General features: G+C 39.1%; 1 protein-coding gene across 1 annotated transcript in view; it reads right to left on the bottom strand.

Moving 5' to 3' along the window:
* Positions 1-4,986: 4,986 nt before the first annotated feature.
* Positions 4,987-18,561, bottom strand: part of MTR (5-methyltetrahydrofolate-homocysteine methyltransferase) — a 39,464-nt gene continuing 25,889 nt past the window's right edge. Inside the window, exons 22-32 of the mRNA XM_010189977.1 lie at positions 18,335-18,402; positions 17,363-17,483; positions 14,442-14,523; positions 13,644-13,742; positions 12,366-12,441; positions 11,035-11,190; positions 10,185-10,381; positions 7,466-7,666; positions 6,096-6,288; positions 5,236-5,348; positions 4,987-5,102 (exon numbers count right to left, since the gene is read on the bottom strand). Of these exons, the coding sequence (XP_010188279.1) occupies positions 5,016-5,102; positions 5,236-5,348; positions 6,096-6,288; positions 7,466-7,666; positions 10,185-10,381; positions 11,035-11,190; positions 12,366-12,441; positions 13,644-13,742; positions 14,442-14,523; positions 17,363-17,483; positions 18,335-18,402 (1,393 nt within the window). The 3' untranslated portion in view covers positions 4,987-5,015. The remainder of the gene's footprint in view (positions 5,103-5,235; positions 5,349-6,095; positions 6,289-7,465; positions 7,667-10,184; positions 10,382-11,034; positions 11,191-12,365; positions 12,442-13,643; positions 13,743-14,441; positions 14,524-17,362; positions 17,484-18,334; positions 18,403-18,561) is intronic.

Genomic DNA, 18,561 nt, shown 5'->3' with positions numbered 1-18,561 from the left:
TATTTTATCTACTGCACTGAAGTAACTCTCAGGTCAAAATTGCAGTAGTGCCTACGTGCAGGTACGGAACTGATGTAGTTTTAACCTCTTGGAAAGTCCTGGAGAACATAGGGTGTTTTATTTTCATGTATCCTGATATTCTGCCAGTCAGAGAACACCAGCATCATCCAAAAAGTCTGTCAAAAATTTCCATCTAAGCAATGATTCCAGCAACTCCCAAGAGGTGGTGGTCGGGGGATTGTCCCTCTTTTCAACAGCCCATTACTCAACCTTAGAACAAATTCACATCCTAATTATTATTTGCTTCTCCTTCTCTCACTCATAAACATGCAAATTTAACTCATTAATCCCAAGCATGTATTAGATTAATGAAGCTCCTTTAAAGTTGTTCTCAAATTGCATTTCTTATACTCTGATGGCATACATAAGGTAGAGGCTACAGCCTTCGTTTTTATTTACTGCAGGACTAATACTGCGAATACATGGGGTTTTTTTCCAGAGACATAGGTTTGCCCTGACTCTTACCTAATCTTCCACCTCCTCTCTGCAGAACTGCCTGTTCTTCTGAAACCGAGTTACCCTATGTGACTCCCACGCCACTCCTGCTTCTTTTGTTACAGGTAGGTAAGCCTGACAGACATTTCTCCAAGCATTGCAGCAAACTTCCCAGTCTAAATCGTATTACCAGCTATTTCTAGACAGCAGTGGTAAAGCCTTTTACATCAAATTATTAGTGTTTTGTAACCTGAGTTTGTACTCAAGAAGAATTTTTCATAGTAAAATAATTAAGTCATCAACTACATAAAGAATTTTCAAAGCATTTGTTTCTAACAGCAAGGCACAGATAAATTCGCTACTTCATCTTAACAATTCCTACCATTGAAATACTTCAGTTGAAAGTTACATTAGTTTTACATAGTTTTATTATTATTAGCTTATTACTATTATTAGATTATTAATTGTGGACCTAGTACACTGACAATGGATGCAATTAATACACATTTTGATTTTGCTATCTAGATGAATAAAGATGCAGCTAAGACACAAAGAATTGTTTCACACATCTTGCAGCCTTCTCTGTAGCCTTACCCACATCCCTAGTGCAAGGCTCCTACAGGCAGAGCCATCAGCACCATTTGTTACTCACATTGGCCAACACTTGCCAGGCAAAAATTCCTCTTCCCAGAACAGCTATTTGGTTCAGGCTTTCTAAAAGAGACTTCTTTGAAACCTTCTACAACCCCATTTTGACACAACCTAGAGAACCCCAATGTGCAGCTAAGGGGGCCTTCTGCAGGGAACAGGAGGAAGAGGAGGCTGCTTCGGCAGGGAGACGGAGTAGAAAAGGCCATGAGCTAAGAACCCAGACGAGGTAAGCCTGACTTTCCACACTCTCTCACTCATTTCAGAGCCTACCCTGGTGTGGCAACGCTCCCCATTAGCCCCGACAAGAGCTTTGGGCACCGGACACAGCTTAACTTCTCAGTCATGGGAGCTTCAGGCCAGCGAGGGTGATGACCAGCTCACTCTTTGCCATCCAGGTTCAAGTGGAATCGCAAATACCAAACACCAAGTTTGGTAATCTCAGTCGAGTTCCGCTTGCACAGCTATTTATATCTGCCATGTGGCATGGTCAAAAATCCCAGGATATCCAGCCAGGGTGGTATTAATAGCACAACCATGGAGGCTCACTGCATAGGTTTTTCAGCTCTGCCTTTAGCTAGACACTAGACACGTGATGCATGAAAGCAGGATAAACGTGTTTCCGTTCTGTTCAGAGAGCATCTTCCCTTGAAAACTGGCACCTACAGAAGGCTGACAACCAAAGGAAATCGCTTTGCCAGGACAAGGCTGTGGTAACTGCGGGCACAGGAATTATTTCTACAGTGACTGAGAACATGTGTGGCTGCTGCTGCATGGAACCACCTTCCTCAAATAATCACTCAAGTTATTTCTTTTCTTGATTTTCAAACTCTCTTAAGACACTGAATCCACTTTTTCAGGTAAATCAGGTAAAGATTTCAAAGAGCATTTCAGGAAACCCAGGCACAGTTCCTAGTAAACGAGTCCATTTAATCACAGAATCATCAAATCATCAAGGTTGGAAAAGCCCTCTGAGATCATCAAGTCCAACTGTCCACCCACCACCACCATGCCCACTAAACCATGTCCTGAAGTGCCACATCCGTACTTTTGGTTGGTTGGTTTTTGTTTTCCTTCTAAACAGCAAGGGGCTCAAAGCCCTCTTGCTGTTCCCCTCAGTTTCTGGACATCACTCGTGTTAAGAAGCAGAAATTAAGTGAAAGAGTGTTTTTTTTTGTACTGAGGTTCATACTGTTGAACAAAGATGTAGAAGATTCTCCCAAAAATGCTCAAATACATGCATAAAAAATAAATGCGGGTTTAGTTGGGGTTTTTTTGAGGAATGGCCTGACCTATGGTAGCACTCTCAACCCAAAATAAACTGTACTGCAATCTTCTCAGGAGCAACAGCACCACTGACACAGACCTCATAATGAAGGGGCACATTTAGGGACAGTATTCCCTCTTGATGCTCAAAAATTCAGGCATGTGTCTCAAAACTTAATCTCTGGGCTGCTGGCTAGACTTACAACCACAAAACAAAACCCAAAACAAAAACAACCCCCAAACCAGTATTCAAAGTAAATTATTCATAAGAATTAAAACAGAGTTGTTTACAAAGCATTTTTAATTTTTTATTATCTTTTACATCTTGTACCTTTGTTAGCAGCACTTAGAAAAGCACCAAAAAAAAATATCTTCTGTGCTTTCTAAAATTGTTGGTCTTTCTTGGGCAGTATCCACTCCATTTCATTACTGCAGAGAGGTACATTCTTACCATGGCTTTTCAATGCAGTTTCATGGAACTAAAATAGTCTTACCTGGTAAGACTATGAGAGCCTTTTCCTTCACAATTTTCCTTTGTAATGAAGATCTGTTTTATTCGAAGTGTCAACTAATAATCTAAATAACAAACTTTTAAAACAATTGTCCTTGGTGAAAATATTTCCACAATAACAATGAGAAATCCTTCCAAAGGGGTCCTCACAACAAGTTTTGTAGGCAAAGGTGAAGATTCTTCTCAGCACATGGTGCCACCTGTCAAGGGATGCAGTAATCACGCACCATGTGAAGCCCTCTGCCTGTACCTCAGGTACCGCTGCTGCTGGGGTACAGCAGCACAGCCACAGCTCTGTCAGGCGGACTCCGCTGAAGCTGTGCTCGCTCAATTGTGTGCTACTGATGGCAGGAAAAGAAAGAAATCAAGAAACCAAGCTGAAAGTCAAACTGTGACCTCCTTCACACAATCAAGACTTCAGACTTAGTAAGGCACTCTGCTTCCAAATATAAGAATATGAAGGAGTGGTGGAGAGGCGATATTCCGAGCATTAAATTCATCTGCAAAAGTGCAAGTACCAAAAAGAAAGCAAAGAGGATTTCAATTTTTACAGGCTACACGTTTCAGGAACACATTTTCCTATATGTTAAGAATTTTTTACTGTATTTTTGGCAATCTAAAAGAGTGTGCTACTGAAGAACTATTCCAGCAACAAGAACCAGCTGCTCTACAAGGAGACGTTTCCAGTGCCTTGATACGGATGAGGGAGGGATCCATTTAGAAATTATTTTTGTAAGTCATTAAAGGATGAGACATTCTAAAACATTAAGAACACACTTACTCAACTACTTTAAAAACCCCGTAGCAGCTTTTGTAATTTCAGATTCATGGTACAATGTGCATATTAATTTTGACATTATCTGTTCAGACTATTGCACACACTTTATTGTTGCCATTTGAAGGATTCTAATAGGATAACACCATTGACAGCTTAGTCTTTATTAAACTGTTGATACAAAACAATTCTTTTAGCATAAAGTCAGATGAAGACATTAAAAAATTATATAGCTATTAATAGATTACAGATAAACTATTTAAAAGACCATTTTCTTTTTAACATTGGTCTTTTCTTTACAATTAGAGACCAGAAAAATGAGGGATTTCTGTCATAATATTTTACTAAATTAGCGTTCAAATAATACCTGAGGCACTTTTCAGAGATTATTAAAAGCTATGAACAATTAGCTCACTCAGAGTTAAATCTGAAGAATAAGCCTACGGTATTAACTGTTCCTTATGGCACCACTGCTACTATTTGCTTATAAAATCCACGTACCCAGAAGCTTAAAGAGTTTGTAAAACACTGAAGTCAGCTCCAAGCTTTCTGTCTACAGTAACAATTACGCTTCTCTCATATTTTTCACATACAAAAGATTGTTTAAACATGAATTAAGCCTCACAACATAACTGTAAGGTGGGAAGTGCCATTACCCTGTGCACAGAGTAGAAGCAGGTTGTGACTAGCTGGAAAGGAGAGGAAGCAGGTGGGCAACTGCAGGGTTGCAGTCCCATTTCATGTCCTGTCGTAATACAGCATCTTTGATACTGCTCCAGCACATTTTATTGTGTTGATAGTTCCAACTACAATCATAACCACAAAGTAATTTAAAATCCTGTTATTATTCGAAGAGAACAACATACGGTTCCAGTCACAAGACCTAAACAGAGCAGATATCTTTAAAAAAGACCTGTTGTACATCAGTTGTTCTTGGTCACTCAGTACAAAACCTTTGCTGACTTTACAGAAAAAAGTCACATCGTATTGCAGTACCTGGACTTGCCAAAACACATTAAAATAAACAGAAATCAAACTCTGTCCTATGCATATGCACTATCAATGGGACAGAAATTCTTGCCCCTGATTTCAAAGCCTTCCTGAGGAGAGGAGAGCTTTGCAGCTTCCACATCTCACCCTACATCTAGCTGCTCAGCTAGAGTATTTGTGCAAGAAATAAAAATAAATAACAGCATGTTGCTGTGACTCAAGAGATCTGCAATGCATTCATGGTCCCAAGCCAAGAGCACAGGACACGTTTAAAATACAAGTTCCTTGATCAAAAAACAATAAGAAAATGTTTGCCCGCAAGTGTCACAGTTATTCAGTATCATATCCCAAAATGGGTCCCAGCCATTTCTCCACCTCTGCCACAGGCAATTTTTTTCGCAGCGCATAATCTTCAACCTGCAAAGGAACCACAAAACTTAATGAAGATTTGGAAACTCCAGCTTTTACTGCGTACAAAATTCTTTGGAACATCTGCTCACACGGTGGTTTTGAATGCTGTAACACTACCTCAGTGCACAGTGCAAGTTACCTGATCTTTACATATCTTGCCAACAGCAAAATATTTGGATTTGGGACTGGAAAAGTAGAGGCCAGAAACTGCGGAAGCAGGTGTCATTGCTAGTGACTCAGTTAAACCAATTCCTGCAAAAGAGAATGAGAATTTTCTTATTCTCTGAACTGATAATAAGAATAAAGTCAGAACCTTCTTTTGCTGGGCATCTTCAAGTAAACTCAAAAACCAAGAAATTTTCAGGTGAACTAAAACCAAAACTATTTGCCACTTGTTAACTATTTAAAAAAATACACATAGCTTTAAAGACACTGCAGACTTTCATTCAGTATTACTGTAGAGTAACTGTAGTTTGAATGGAAAAACTTAAGACATTTTGGCAAATGAAATGGGTAAGCAGAAGTTTTGAAACACAAGAAGGTATTTTTGGATTTGTGGAAGTAGCAGTGAAATGTCTGACATAAAATACCACAGGAAAACAAATGAAACTCACTCCTTTTCTAAGAGTTACCATCTCAAGGTTTCTGTGGACCAGGAAATACACTGCTGAATTGGCTCTTTTCCTGTTTATATCTGGAATGTCTTTTCGCAACCATAAGGATGCTGGAATTTTTCTCTGTGCAACAGAGCCCTGTTTGCGTGCAATCTGCTAATTAGGGACATAACTCCTTCACCAAAAGCACTGGCAGTATTTTGCAAATTTTTCCTTAAATGAGGCAAAATAAAAATGGCAATGAAAGGGGAGGACAGCAATTCCCAGAACCACTTCACTTTGCTTTATTTTTTCTTTTTAATGTAGCTCTGCTGTTTGGTTGACATTTCACTCTTTTATTCAGATAAAAACAGTTTAAGAATCTCAGTAATGCAGACAGAGGTACCTGTTGTTTCCTCAATGTTTGCAAGTTTCCACATGGTGAGTTTCTCCGTGTGGTCTGGCTGACTTGGATAACCAGGGGCAGGGCGAATTCCCTCGTATTTAATTCTGCGTAGGTCAGAGAGATCTAGCTGCTCCGTACTACAATAAGCCCAGAATTCCCTCCGAACCCTTTCATGGAGCTCTTCAGCAAATGCCTGGGAATAGAGTGCAAAGATATTATTTTTTTTAAAAACTTGTGGAGACTGATGCAGTAGCTGTTCGATGAAGACAGACATGATAGATATTTCCTCTCCACTCCTATTTTAATTTTTAAGGGGACTTTTACCATAGCTGCGAAATTTGATAGCATTAAAATATACACAGAATGCTTCTTTTCCCAATTCAAGTGTTTTAGTTTTTTTTCTCTGATTGGTAGATAGAGGTTGGTTGGGTTTTTTTTTTGTTGTCCCGCTTTAAAATCCTACATACTCGAAGAGGCAAAGATGTGGACCAGAAAAGTTGGAAGTTCATTAACATATGGTGGTGATACATCATTATAGCACTGGAGTCATTAGGTCTTGACTGCCTGGGTATCTCGTCCAGGTCTGGCTATGGAAGGCCTCATCATTCTCACATCCATGCCAGTATCAGATGTAAGTGCTGCTGCTCTGTTTAGCAGAGGACCTTTCCTCTACCTCAAAGTGGGCAACAGCTTTTCTTAACTGCTCTTACAGCTTACACTATTTTCCCAGCAATGGTTACTTTCAGGAGAAATTTCCACTTCAGTTAGTGTCTTTAGATGGCATCTAATAATAAATTCTGAAACTCTTATTACAGCTTGAAGTACACCACTAGAGCTAACCCTGTTTGCATTGCACCAAAGTTGCTGTACATTTTAACATTGGTTACTTAGGTGCATGCATGAGGGCAGGCAGGTGGAGACAGAAGGGTAGGAGGGAAGGGACAGCATCTTCTAAACCACTTTGGTTACAGCTTTAAGAGCATTTTGTAACCGTTTTTATTATTTATTTTTTTTTACATTTTTAAGAGCCAGTCTATCACGTTCTCATGTAGATAAAACAAGATTCAAAGGTAGTTCTTTTTAAACAGTCTCATTTTAAAATATACTAAATTCTATTACTCAACAAAACCCTCATAAAAAGAGCCGAGATGTTTTTGCAGCTGGAAGGCACGGATAGCAGAGTCCCCCTGGCCCAGAAGACGACTCTCCTCTCAAAGCAATTCCAGCAGAACCGGTTCACTTTCAGATTTAACACAGAGCACACACTACAGGCAACAGCCTAATCTTATGCTAACACTTGGAACAGCAACCTGTCAAATCCAGTACACAGTCAGAAAATTTGCAAGGAAACATGCGATAAAACCTCATACCTCTGCCAACCGATCACCGAGAGCCTTCACCATTATGATGTTGTATTCATCGTCCTGTTTCCTAAATTCATGGCATAGCTCATCTACACCAAAGCAGGCCACAGCAAACAGGCCCAAGTAGTCACAAATGCCAGAATCCCGCGGTGCAATGAAGTCAGAGAGGCAGTAATAGGGATCTGTGCAGGCAGAGTCCTTTTCGGCCTAAAGCAACAAAAGCAATGCAATTAATCAGAACATTTTAAAAATGTATGAAGTGTTAGTGCACTATATCTAAAGACCAGTATTAAGACTAAAGGGCTTAAGGCATTTCTGACAAAAACCTAACCAGTCTTTGAGCCTTGATGGCTTTCTTGAATTCAAAGAAAAAACCCTCCTTACTCTGAGGGTTTTTGGATCACTGAAGAACAAAATGTCAAAAGGAGAGAGATGCTGTGCTGAACACATATATAGAGATGTTTTACTTCCATTTACAGCTACGAAGATTTAACAGCTTATTTTGCAGACAAATCATTACAAAAGAAAGAACACTCTTGTGCCAGCCACTGCGTAAGAGCAGGAATTTTCCATCTCTAGCACTCAGGTTCCACTTTTGTTAGCAAACCGATGGTTGATGGTTTGTGTCCCAGTTATGCAAACTGCAGAATTCTGCAGCAACCCCCAATTTAGAGTGGCTGCAAGTGTTTATAAACACTCCTGCTTTGTTGTACTACAAACCCTGTGCTCCTTCATCCAGGCAAAACATCCCCAGGGTGCACGTTTACACCAGCCACACACAAATACAAACAAAATGCATCTATCACATCTGAAAAGCTGGATCCCAAGCAAAATTCAAGTGGATTTACACAAGTGGGAAATATCCCGCTGGCTGGATCCTTTTCCCAAAAATGGAAAAAAAGGATTAGAAAGAGGTGAGTGAATGCTGGCCATGGCGCCTAGCAAGAAGTTAAGACAGTTGAGTATCATACCAGCATATCTACTGTGGGAACAACTCTGTTTAAAAAGTGGCACAGCTCTTTTATGTCCCTGTAAGTTGGGCAGCTTTACAAGTTATTGCATGGCTATCACTTCACTGAAGATTGCTCTCCAAGTTTTCTTATTTAACGACATTTTAACAATGCTTTCTACCCACTCCCAAATGTGGATTAAAAAAAAAAACCCACAAACCAAACAAAACACTCCCACCCCCAAAAAACCGAAGAAAAATGGTCAACTGTTTCCCTTGTTTCTATAACCTACTAGATTACAGAAAGTACCATAAAAGCGAAGAAATGTCCTTTTTCCACACAGGTGAAATCTATGCTAATTTTAAAGTTCTTATGTAATTATTACAGTTAAGGAAAATACTAAATGCAACTCCAAATTCTAGATTTACATCACATCCCTAATAGTGCCAATGTCACAGAAAGAACTCTGTGTACTGAAAGGAACATTTTATGTAAGAAACAGGAGCCAATAATTCTCTTCTGTGCTTTGCTCTGGTGATACCTCTGCTGAATAACTACGTGCACCAGATTGAGAGAGACGCAGCTAAAATACGCAGAGTCCAGAAGAACAGTACCCACAGCAGCACAGAGTCTCATGCCTGTAACCTTTGAGAAAAGCCTGAATAAACTGGCAAGATACAAGATAAAAAGACTAAGGAAAATAACAGTATTCCAGTAATAAAAACCATTACAAGAAGAATATCAGATCAAATATTCTCCTTGGGAAGGCCCTGGGAAAAGGCCAGGAAAAGAACTGGTAGTAAACTTGATTTACACAGGATATCAAAACGTTTAACAAGGCAGTAAGGCCCCGGAGCAGCCCTGCCTGAACGCCTGTGGGAACAGTTTTTATAAACATCTGCCATGGATCGTCCAGGTACACGAGATCCATCTCCACGCAACAAGTCATCTCTTCCAGGGAACTGAGACAGAGATACTGCCATGGTGGCACAGGGCTGGCCTCATAGAACACCGTACTCCAGAACAACTAAGTTTAAATTTGTTAAATTTGTTTCCACCATGTTTGATGACTCTGAATATGTGAACTATGCAGAAGCAGAGTCAGAAGGCAAGGAAGAAAGAGAGGCAGAGTATCTTGAAAATGTTCAATCTATCAAAACAAATGCAAATCTAGGGAAGTATGATTCAAGCAGGAATACTTAAAATAATGACTTTCTCAATCAGAATTAGCAGCCAACTATTTCTAAACTGCCTCTTCATATGGGGAATTTTACATAAAAATTAATACTATCAAAATCACTTATCTCAATTGAGATTTTCCAGGTAGTTTAATTTTAGGTGTTTTTAACCTTTGGCACATTCAAACAGAATCTCTCATCTAAGGCAGAAGCCAGGTGTATTATTACAGAATTAAGGTTCATTAGGTTCTAACTTAGCACACAGGATCTGCGTGACAAATTTATAGAGCAGTCTTTATGACATCAAATACTAAAATGAAGACAGGAAATGCACATCATACCCAAAGGTGTCAAATCTATAAAGCATTTTGTACATCTACTACAATGCAAAATGCTACAAATGCTACAACACAAATACCTGAGTCATCACTAACAAGGTCTTGTTATTACTGAAAGAAATGGCAAGCCAAAGGCTGCAGACAGATGACAACCACCATTTTCTGCAGAGATTTTAATAGGTGCTTTTGTTACATTCCTGCAATTCGGGGGGGGAGGCGGGGGGGATCACTTTATTTAACAGATGTTCTGTTACTGTACCTGTTGCCTCAATCCATAAAATTTTGCTATTGGTTCTGCAGATCCCACTGCCTCTTCGACCGCATATAAATGAATATCATCTTGAACACTTTGAGCTGGCCAGAACCCAACCACACCTCTGGCTTGTAATTTCTTTTGATTAATCAATGTTTTCAGTAGATTTTGAGCATCATTATAAACTCTCTTTGCTTCTTCACCTATCAAAAAAAGAGAGAACCCTTTAGAAAATGCAAGTTTTTGCAACTGGCCAAATGGGTTTAAGAATTGCTGAAGACTGATTCATCTTCCACATAATTCTCTGATGACTGCAGCAATCTGTCAGCTACAGCAAACGCAGAGATAATAGTACGATTATGTCTATGCAGCTGTAACAACATATATAATGAAAAAAACCCTGCATCTCAGCCAGCACCATTCTAGTAGAGGCAGAGGATGCAGAATAAAACAAGCAGCAGAAAACGTGTGTGCACCTACATCAGATCAAGAACATGGATTTCAGTGTCACCCTTGCATTTTCATCAGGTATTTCAAGACCTACTGAGGAGTTTCAAAAGCAGACACAGCCCTTTTGCTATCTTCACCCCCAACAGGGACACAGACAGAAAAAGTGCTCTGCTGCCATTTTTTGTCATTAAAATACCTCCCTGTGTTTTGACAGGTCCCCATTTACATTTCAGCCTCACATGCCAACACTTGGTTCAATGAGTGTTGCTTTAAACAGATTTCAGTGACACCAGGTTTCCATCTATTTTCACTATCCCTATGTATTTCAAAACATTCAGAACCTTAATGAAGCATGGCAGGTCCGTTAGGATTATTTACGTGAAGTAAATGCAATTTCAATACTCACCGACAGTTTTATCATTAAAGACTTTAGGGAAACCTCGGTTGGGATACTTTCCCCTAAGTTGCCAGACATCAAAGAAAGGCTTCCAGTCAATGTATTCTACCAGCCTCTTCAGGTCGTAATCTTCAAACACTTTTGTGCCAATGAATTTTGGTTTAACTGTAGGAATCAAGTACAATCTGACATGATGAAAATAATTTAATATCGCTCTTACACGAGCAGCATAACTGATGCTCACCAGCCTCCAACCCTGCAAATGACCTCTTCCAAAGTGTCTCAGAATTCTCATGGCCATACTGTTCCCATGTCATACCATACTCTACACTTACAATGTCATTAAAAAAAATAGGTGTAAAAGGCATATAAAGTTGAAATAAAAAAATATAAGGCCTTCTTTCATATAAGTCAACACTTATTAGCTGTTGGACTTCTGAACTTACTTCATTGGCCGAAATATGGGCCAAAACAGCAGACCAAGAAAACATACTCATCAATACCTAACGTATTTTGTGGGCATTACCTTTCATATTTACAAATAACACTTTCTGTACACACATACTACACGCTATGGCACTTCAGAATATGCCTGTAAATTAATATGTAATTTAGAAGAACTTTTGCAACCATCACACGCTTGTTGAGATGCATGTGCACAAGTGAATCAATGTTACGTAGCCACAAGCTTTGCAGTTGTTTTGTCTATGCAGTTCAATACTTCTTAGCACAACCTTTGTTAAGGTGAGCTATTGAGAATTAGCATCTTGTTGAGTCTTGTAAATGAAACGACAGAAAGCAGTGAAGTGTTAATGTCACTGCAGGATGCAACTTCTTGTGGAATGCTATTGAAACTTCTAGTCTCTGATTTAAAAAACAACCAACCCAAACCAAACTGGTTTAGAAACTCACGGGGGAAGGGCAGGAGAAAGCGTCAGGTGGAATTCAATAAAAATACCGTATCACAATGTGTGTTCCCTAACACACAAAGCTTCGCATTATAATGAGCCAGTCTGACGTTATTTTGCAAAGCAGGCATTAGACTCATCTTTGATTACATGGTGTTATGGGTACTGCATTGGTTTAGGATTTTTTTTTTCCAATTTTTTAATTAACTATTAATTTTTTAAATGTACTATGAAAAATATAAAGCAGAAACAGAATGGTCAAATTTATGCCAAAAAAAAAAATCTCTCTGCTCAGACACCAATTCACTCAAATGGTTACACTACTACAGCATGAAGTTTAATGATGCATAATCTGATTGAAAATATAAATAAAATATATACATAAAATAAATGAAGGGCACAGCAACTACAAACAACAAAATTTAAACTGACCTGGTTTATGGCCTGATATCCAGTCATGGTGGAAACCTTTTCTTCTAGCTTGCTGTAGAGACAAGTATCTTCTTTCCTGTATGAACATAAAGGTTAATTTCCCAAAGCCAGCCATCTTTCAGACAGATAAACTCTTAACTGTTGACTTGGTGGTAGACTTCCACTCAAAATGGTCTTTGGGACAAATCTGGTAACAGACAATTTCAGTTCCAACAACTCCCAGTTCACAAGTGTAAGGTAAGATTATACCACAACCTTGCCAATATGTTTCCCTGTAGACTTCTAATGAAAGCAGGCTACAAGATTTCTCGTTCCTTTGTTCTACATGTGCAGTTCCTTTATTACTTCAAATGACATGGAAATACAGGTACAGCAAGATATTCTCTTACTGGCTGGATTGCAGTGACAGCACCACATTGATTGACCAGTGACTGCCTCAGGGCAAATTACTGGCTTTTCTGAAAGGCACAGGAAATTTACACCATCTTCAGTAAGGCACATGAATCCCCTGCAGGCCTCTGCTTAGAGCAGTGCTACACTTGCTGATCTCGGCTTAGTGGACTGGTTCCCTGCGCAGTCTTAAACTTGGTCAAGCCAAATGTCCTCATCAGGAGGCCTCAAGCTTTATCTTTCTTTATCAAGAGACCAGGTAAAAGCCAGATGACTTCCAGCTTGCTTCTGTGTTGATTTACTGAGACAGCCTCAGAGGAGTTGTGTGTCATTTGTTTCCCATTGTTAATTTGCACAGACCATCTCCACATGTCATTGCCTCCTCCTCTTCCCTTTCCTAAAATGACAGCTTCAGCTCTCAACTTTGAAACCTCTCAGATCTCCAACCTAAACAATATGAACATGTCAGGAAAGCATGGTGATGTAAAATATTCAACAGTGTGCCTGCAAGAGCAACCAGTACCATTTCAGTGACTCTGCTGGAGCTCTCTGTTTCCAGCTACCGCTCCAGGAGAGCGCTGGTCTCCTGTAGGGTGGTTAACTTGATGTGATCTCCAGCTCCATGGAGGTGTCCTTAACACCACTGATTGCCCACTGAGGACAATCAAGCATTTCCCAAGCATGTGTTAAGAACTCCTGCAGAACTGTCCTAGTTAGAAAATTTGATTTCATAAACACTTCTGGAAGTTTTCCACCAATTCTACTCAATGTTTTAAATCAGTACAAATATACCTGAAGGTCTTCATAAGGAGCTGAACCAGAGCTAGTAATGAGGCAAGCACCATCCGCTTCAAACAAGAAAAGAAGCTAAAGCAATTACAGGTGTACCTTGAGAGACTCGTAGTGTTCTTGTCTAATTTCTTCATATTCCTCTACTATTTCTTCAAAAAAATCATCCTTTACACTTTCATCTAAGAGCTGGGAGCACTGGAAAAAAGTAAAGAGAAAGCACTGAGTACATACCGTAGTAAGGACAGAGTATGAACTTCAGACTATGTTATCTGTCTTTCAGACTTGTTTTCAATGCCACTTGACAACGCTACACTAAGCTTTACCACTAATTCACAAGCTAGGTTCAACACATATTTAAGAACATGATTATTACTGAGAGCACTGCCCCACCACACAGGTAATATTAGCAAAGCCAAGTCTGGCTCTGGCAAGACCCGAGACTCCAAGACTTGAGAGACTGAATAGTTGTAGAAACTCACACAAATTGGCCTACTTCTTTCCAGTTATAGTACTAATGTTGCCATATCCCTAACATATCTGAAATATATCCAAAATAGAGAGAATAGCAGATCACATCTATCCCCATCAACTCTTCACTGTAGAACATCTCAAAAACTACAGTCAAGGACTCAAGAGTGAATCATGTCAGCCTCACTAGAGAAATGGGCATTTAAATAAAGATATCCAGTGACAATAATTGACATGTCAAGTCAGATGTCATAACCACGTGGCAGCAAAAAATAACTGAATCAATAGTAGTTTAGAAACTGGTATCTGTCGTACCTCTTCAACCTTCTACTACAACATTAAGCCTTGGAGGAAAGGATGAGAGGTACAACAGAAAAACAGGGCACATATTTTTGCATGGATGAGAAACTATAATTTAGAACTTACAACCACAACACTCTTGGATGCATCCAGGACATGAATTACAGGAGCACTATATCGTGGGGCAATTTTAACAGCTGTGTGTGTTCTTAAATGAAAAAGAAAAAGAGTGAGCATTTCACAACTGAAAAAAAAAAACCAAAACCAAAACACAACAGACAAAACCCCCAGCAAAATAAATCCTGACTTAATGCATAGACCAGAACTTCAAAAGAAGAAAGCAATTCATCCATCTGCTACGCATGGATGATTAAACAAAGATTTTAATAACAGGTACACAAATACTTTTCTTCAGAGTATCAGAATGCTTCATAAATGATGTGCCAACTTACATTCCCTCACTCTTACCAGCTGACTGAAAATCAGCAGCTCATTAGTCTGAGTCTTAGAAAGTTTCAGTGAGAATGTTCCAAACTAAGCCCAATAATAACAGTTTTTTCTTAATCTTTCTTGCTCATCTTATATTTTCCCCTCCCACATTAGCATTAACATATTTCAGAGATGATTATTCCATTTCTATGATGCTCCAAAGCCGGAGGCACAAGCTCTCTACTCACCTGAAGAAATTCTGCCAGTGGTCAATAAATATTACAAACTTGCACCTGCTTGGTCAGTCAAGTCATTCACATACATACCTCCCAATTCATCCAATTATTTAGCATTTACTCAGATCCAGTCCTCATGGAAATACTTCAGCATACAAAGAATCACTCCTATATTAGAGTCCTTTGCGGATCAAATTAAAGTCTGGAGTCCTGAACTGAGGTCTAAGCTACCCCGTGAAGTGCAGCTGCCTGCCTCTGCTGCCGAGCCCTGGCGAACTGCACCAGCAAGAGCAGGAGCCCAGACCTTGGAGGCCAAAGCTGTTTGCTTTCTTTAATGCTAAGGTCAAACAGCATTTGTTGAATTAATTTAAACCAGAACCCAGGAAGTGATCTTCCACAGCAAAGACAGGATCTCCTTTTTCTTCAGGTTCTGCCAAATATTTAAAGCACTTGGACATGGAGGTTTCTGATGACTGTGCAGCACAGCTGTGTAACCAACTCTCCAGGATCTTCTTAATTTGCTTCTAGGCGATGCACTTTTGATCTTGGCAGCTCTTTTTTTTTAATTAAAAAATATATTGTATCTTCTATTTTGATAGAAACAAAGGAAACAGGGCATAGTCCTACAGTGGCACTGTATCAACTCGTCCATACTAATTTTTGTATTTTTAAAAAAATAAACATTACCACAACAGAACTGTCACCATTATTTGTCAGCATTTGAATTTACCAAAGCTGTACAGTAAGAATGCAAACATCATCGTTATGTAAGTTCTGAAGAAACTATTATGTAGATTTGGTAGGCAAAATCCAGCCTCTCTCTCCTTCAAACTAACCTCACTTTCCACCTTTCCAAGCTCTTATGGTCTCTTCATTCCAGATACCAACATCTACTTATCACAGAGAAAAAGTGCAGATGATCCTTCATGAGCACCCCGATACATACACATGTTAAACTAAAGACTGCAGAAGTAAAATTAAATATATGTTATAAATTCAGTCTTCATAAAGAATACCTTTACTTGACTTACATTTTATAGAAACTGTATGTGTCTAGGCATATGCTTAAGTGTACGTTTATATGCAGTTCATACAAATAAAATTATTTATTAAAAAAATCATACATATATTCTTCAATCATTTCCACATGCAAGGGTAAAACTAGTGTTGCCTTGCTGCTGGCTACAATAATCTCTGTGAATAAGTTCTACAATATCATTTGATGCCAGTTATTTGACATCAATTACTAGGCCACAATACCCTCTGCACAAACAATACAAAGATCTGAAGATCACCACTTACAGTAAAGCCTTACCCCTCCCCCTTTCTTTTTTAAAGTAAAATACCCCCATGTTTGTTCTCAGTATCAAAGCCATAGAAAACGAGACTCGAACAGAGAAGGAGAAAAAAGGATACATTTAACCCTGCATTATAGCTACAGGACCAGTAAAGATGGCCGTGATTGTACTTTTCACTGTCTGTCAAATGATGGGACAATTTGCTAAGGCAAAAAACACAGAATACATTGAGCTGATAGTTGTGCTGCAACATGTGCCGCTCTGATAGAGAGCAATGCTGCCAACAGCTTCTAGTTATGCAAGAAATTACCTCTGAGCTGTCACCTACTGAAGCTTACTGTCCATAAACCAGTTAGAAAGGCATGACCCAAGGCCGTTACATGCCTAAAACACATTTGTGACAATGGTAATAGCCGGTGGTGTCAGTGAGCTGTCAACATCGGTCTTCAGGACATCATAGCAGCTGTATTATTTCATTTGAGTGAAGCTGACAGAACAAGATCTCAACAGAGAAGCTCAGTCTATCAAAAGCAAAGTGGTAACTACTTCAAGGCCAGCAGCTAGACTTTATCCCCATTAGCCCGCTGGAAGCAGGACTGGGGGCTCAACCCCCCCCAGCCCAGTGCTGAGCTGTGATCCAGGAAGATCCATTAACTTCCTCAAAAGGTCCTGATGTCAACATGGCTATTGCTAGTCTCAAAATCTGGCATTTTCAGAATGCTCTGGTGAATCGAAACAGATCACTCAACCTCCCACATGAACAGACCTGTATCTATATGCATCTGTGCGTGAATTTTTTGGAAGGAAATACTTCTACATACAATATACACTTGCAAATACGTAACACTCACAAAAATGAAATGCTTAAGATGTCCATTATTTGTTGTGTCCCAATTACATTTTACCTCTATATTCTAGGACTTTTGATACAAGAAATAACATTCAGTCTTAAGTATATACATACCAATACGTGTGTTGGGGTAAAGTGAGGAAAAGGGAGAGAGAAATGGCTATAAATATTCTTTTTCCCTGGTTAACACTATTTTCGTACACATTCCCCATCTTCCCAACCAAGATATCTTACTTAGAAGTAGTTGCTCCTCCAATCAGCAAAGGAATCTTTATTGCCAATCTCTCCATTTCCTTGGCGACAAAAATCATTTCATCCAAAGAAGGGGTGATGAGACCAGAGAGGCCAATTATATCTATTGCAAATTCACAAACACACATACACAAAAAGTTTAGTAAATCCGCTCCAGAAAGACACAGAAATTATTAGAGAAAGCATTTATTTCATACATCAGATAGCTTAATATCTCAGATAGAAAACAGTGAGATAAAAAACAGGGTAGCTGCTACTCTAGAAGCAAGGTTTGACCTAATTAGAAAGTGAAAGCTTTCCAAGAATGAAAGTGATTCCAAATCCTCAGTTTATTTCTCAAACCGTCTTCACAGCTGCTGAACACCTACTGCTCTAGTTTCAGCAATAAATATACAGTACTTCTGATTAGCAAGCTTCAAACCTCAGAAGTTTGGCTCTGAGGAAGGAAATCAGAAAAAATAATTATAAGCTCTGCTCTTAGAAACAACAAACGCTTTCAAACTTCATCACCTGTGTTCCACCCAATTCATCTTTTCAAAGGTGCATCAGACTGTTTCAAAGCAACTGTAACTTGTTACAGAAAGCTCATTATTTATTAGAATAATTCACTCCTGAATTCACACTCAGGGATTTGGCAGGTTGAATGCCAAGTTCTTTCACTGATTTAAGACCCAGCACAAAGTTATTTAACCTTTCTAAGTCTCCATTTATCCATCTGTAAAACAAATATTAAAATATCTCGCTTGGAGTTGTCCTTTTGATACAGGATTTCAGTTCCTTGGGCTAAGCTTCATGGACGTGCCAAGTACTAAATAATTACTACCGTAAAAGTTCTGATTTATCTGAAGATAGTCTGATCAAATTATAGACAGCACAGGAATGCAATGAGTTGCAATAAAAAATGCTAGTGGGGTTTAAAATCAAACAATTCAGGAATACCAATGAAATCTATACCTGCTTTGTTCTCAAGAGCAGCTCTCAATATCTTATCACATGGAGTCATGACTCCTAAATCAATAACTCTGTGAAAAGAAGCGAGATGACACAAGATTCTTTAAAAACCAGGTTAAATGTCTGCTAAAGGGCAAATACATTGCTCTTACTGTAAATGACTGACCTAAAACTGAAGTTAGAATTGAGATTTTTGTTTGTTTCTCTTAAGACCTCTGTTGGGAATTTTA

Source organism: Mesitornis unicolor, unplaced genomic scaffold (genome assembly GCF_000695765.1).
Source record: "Mesitornis unicolor isolate BGI_N332 unplaced genomic scaffold, ASM69576v1 scaffold7768, whole genome shotgun sequence".
Lineage (NCBI taxonomy): Eukaryota > Metazoa > Chordata > Aves > Mesitornithiformes > Mesitornithidae > Mesitornis > Mesitornis unicolor.
The sequence above is the reverse complement of the archived record's forward strand: the minus strand, read 5'-3'. Positions and strand labels throughout refer to the sequence as shown.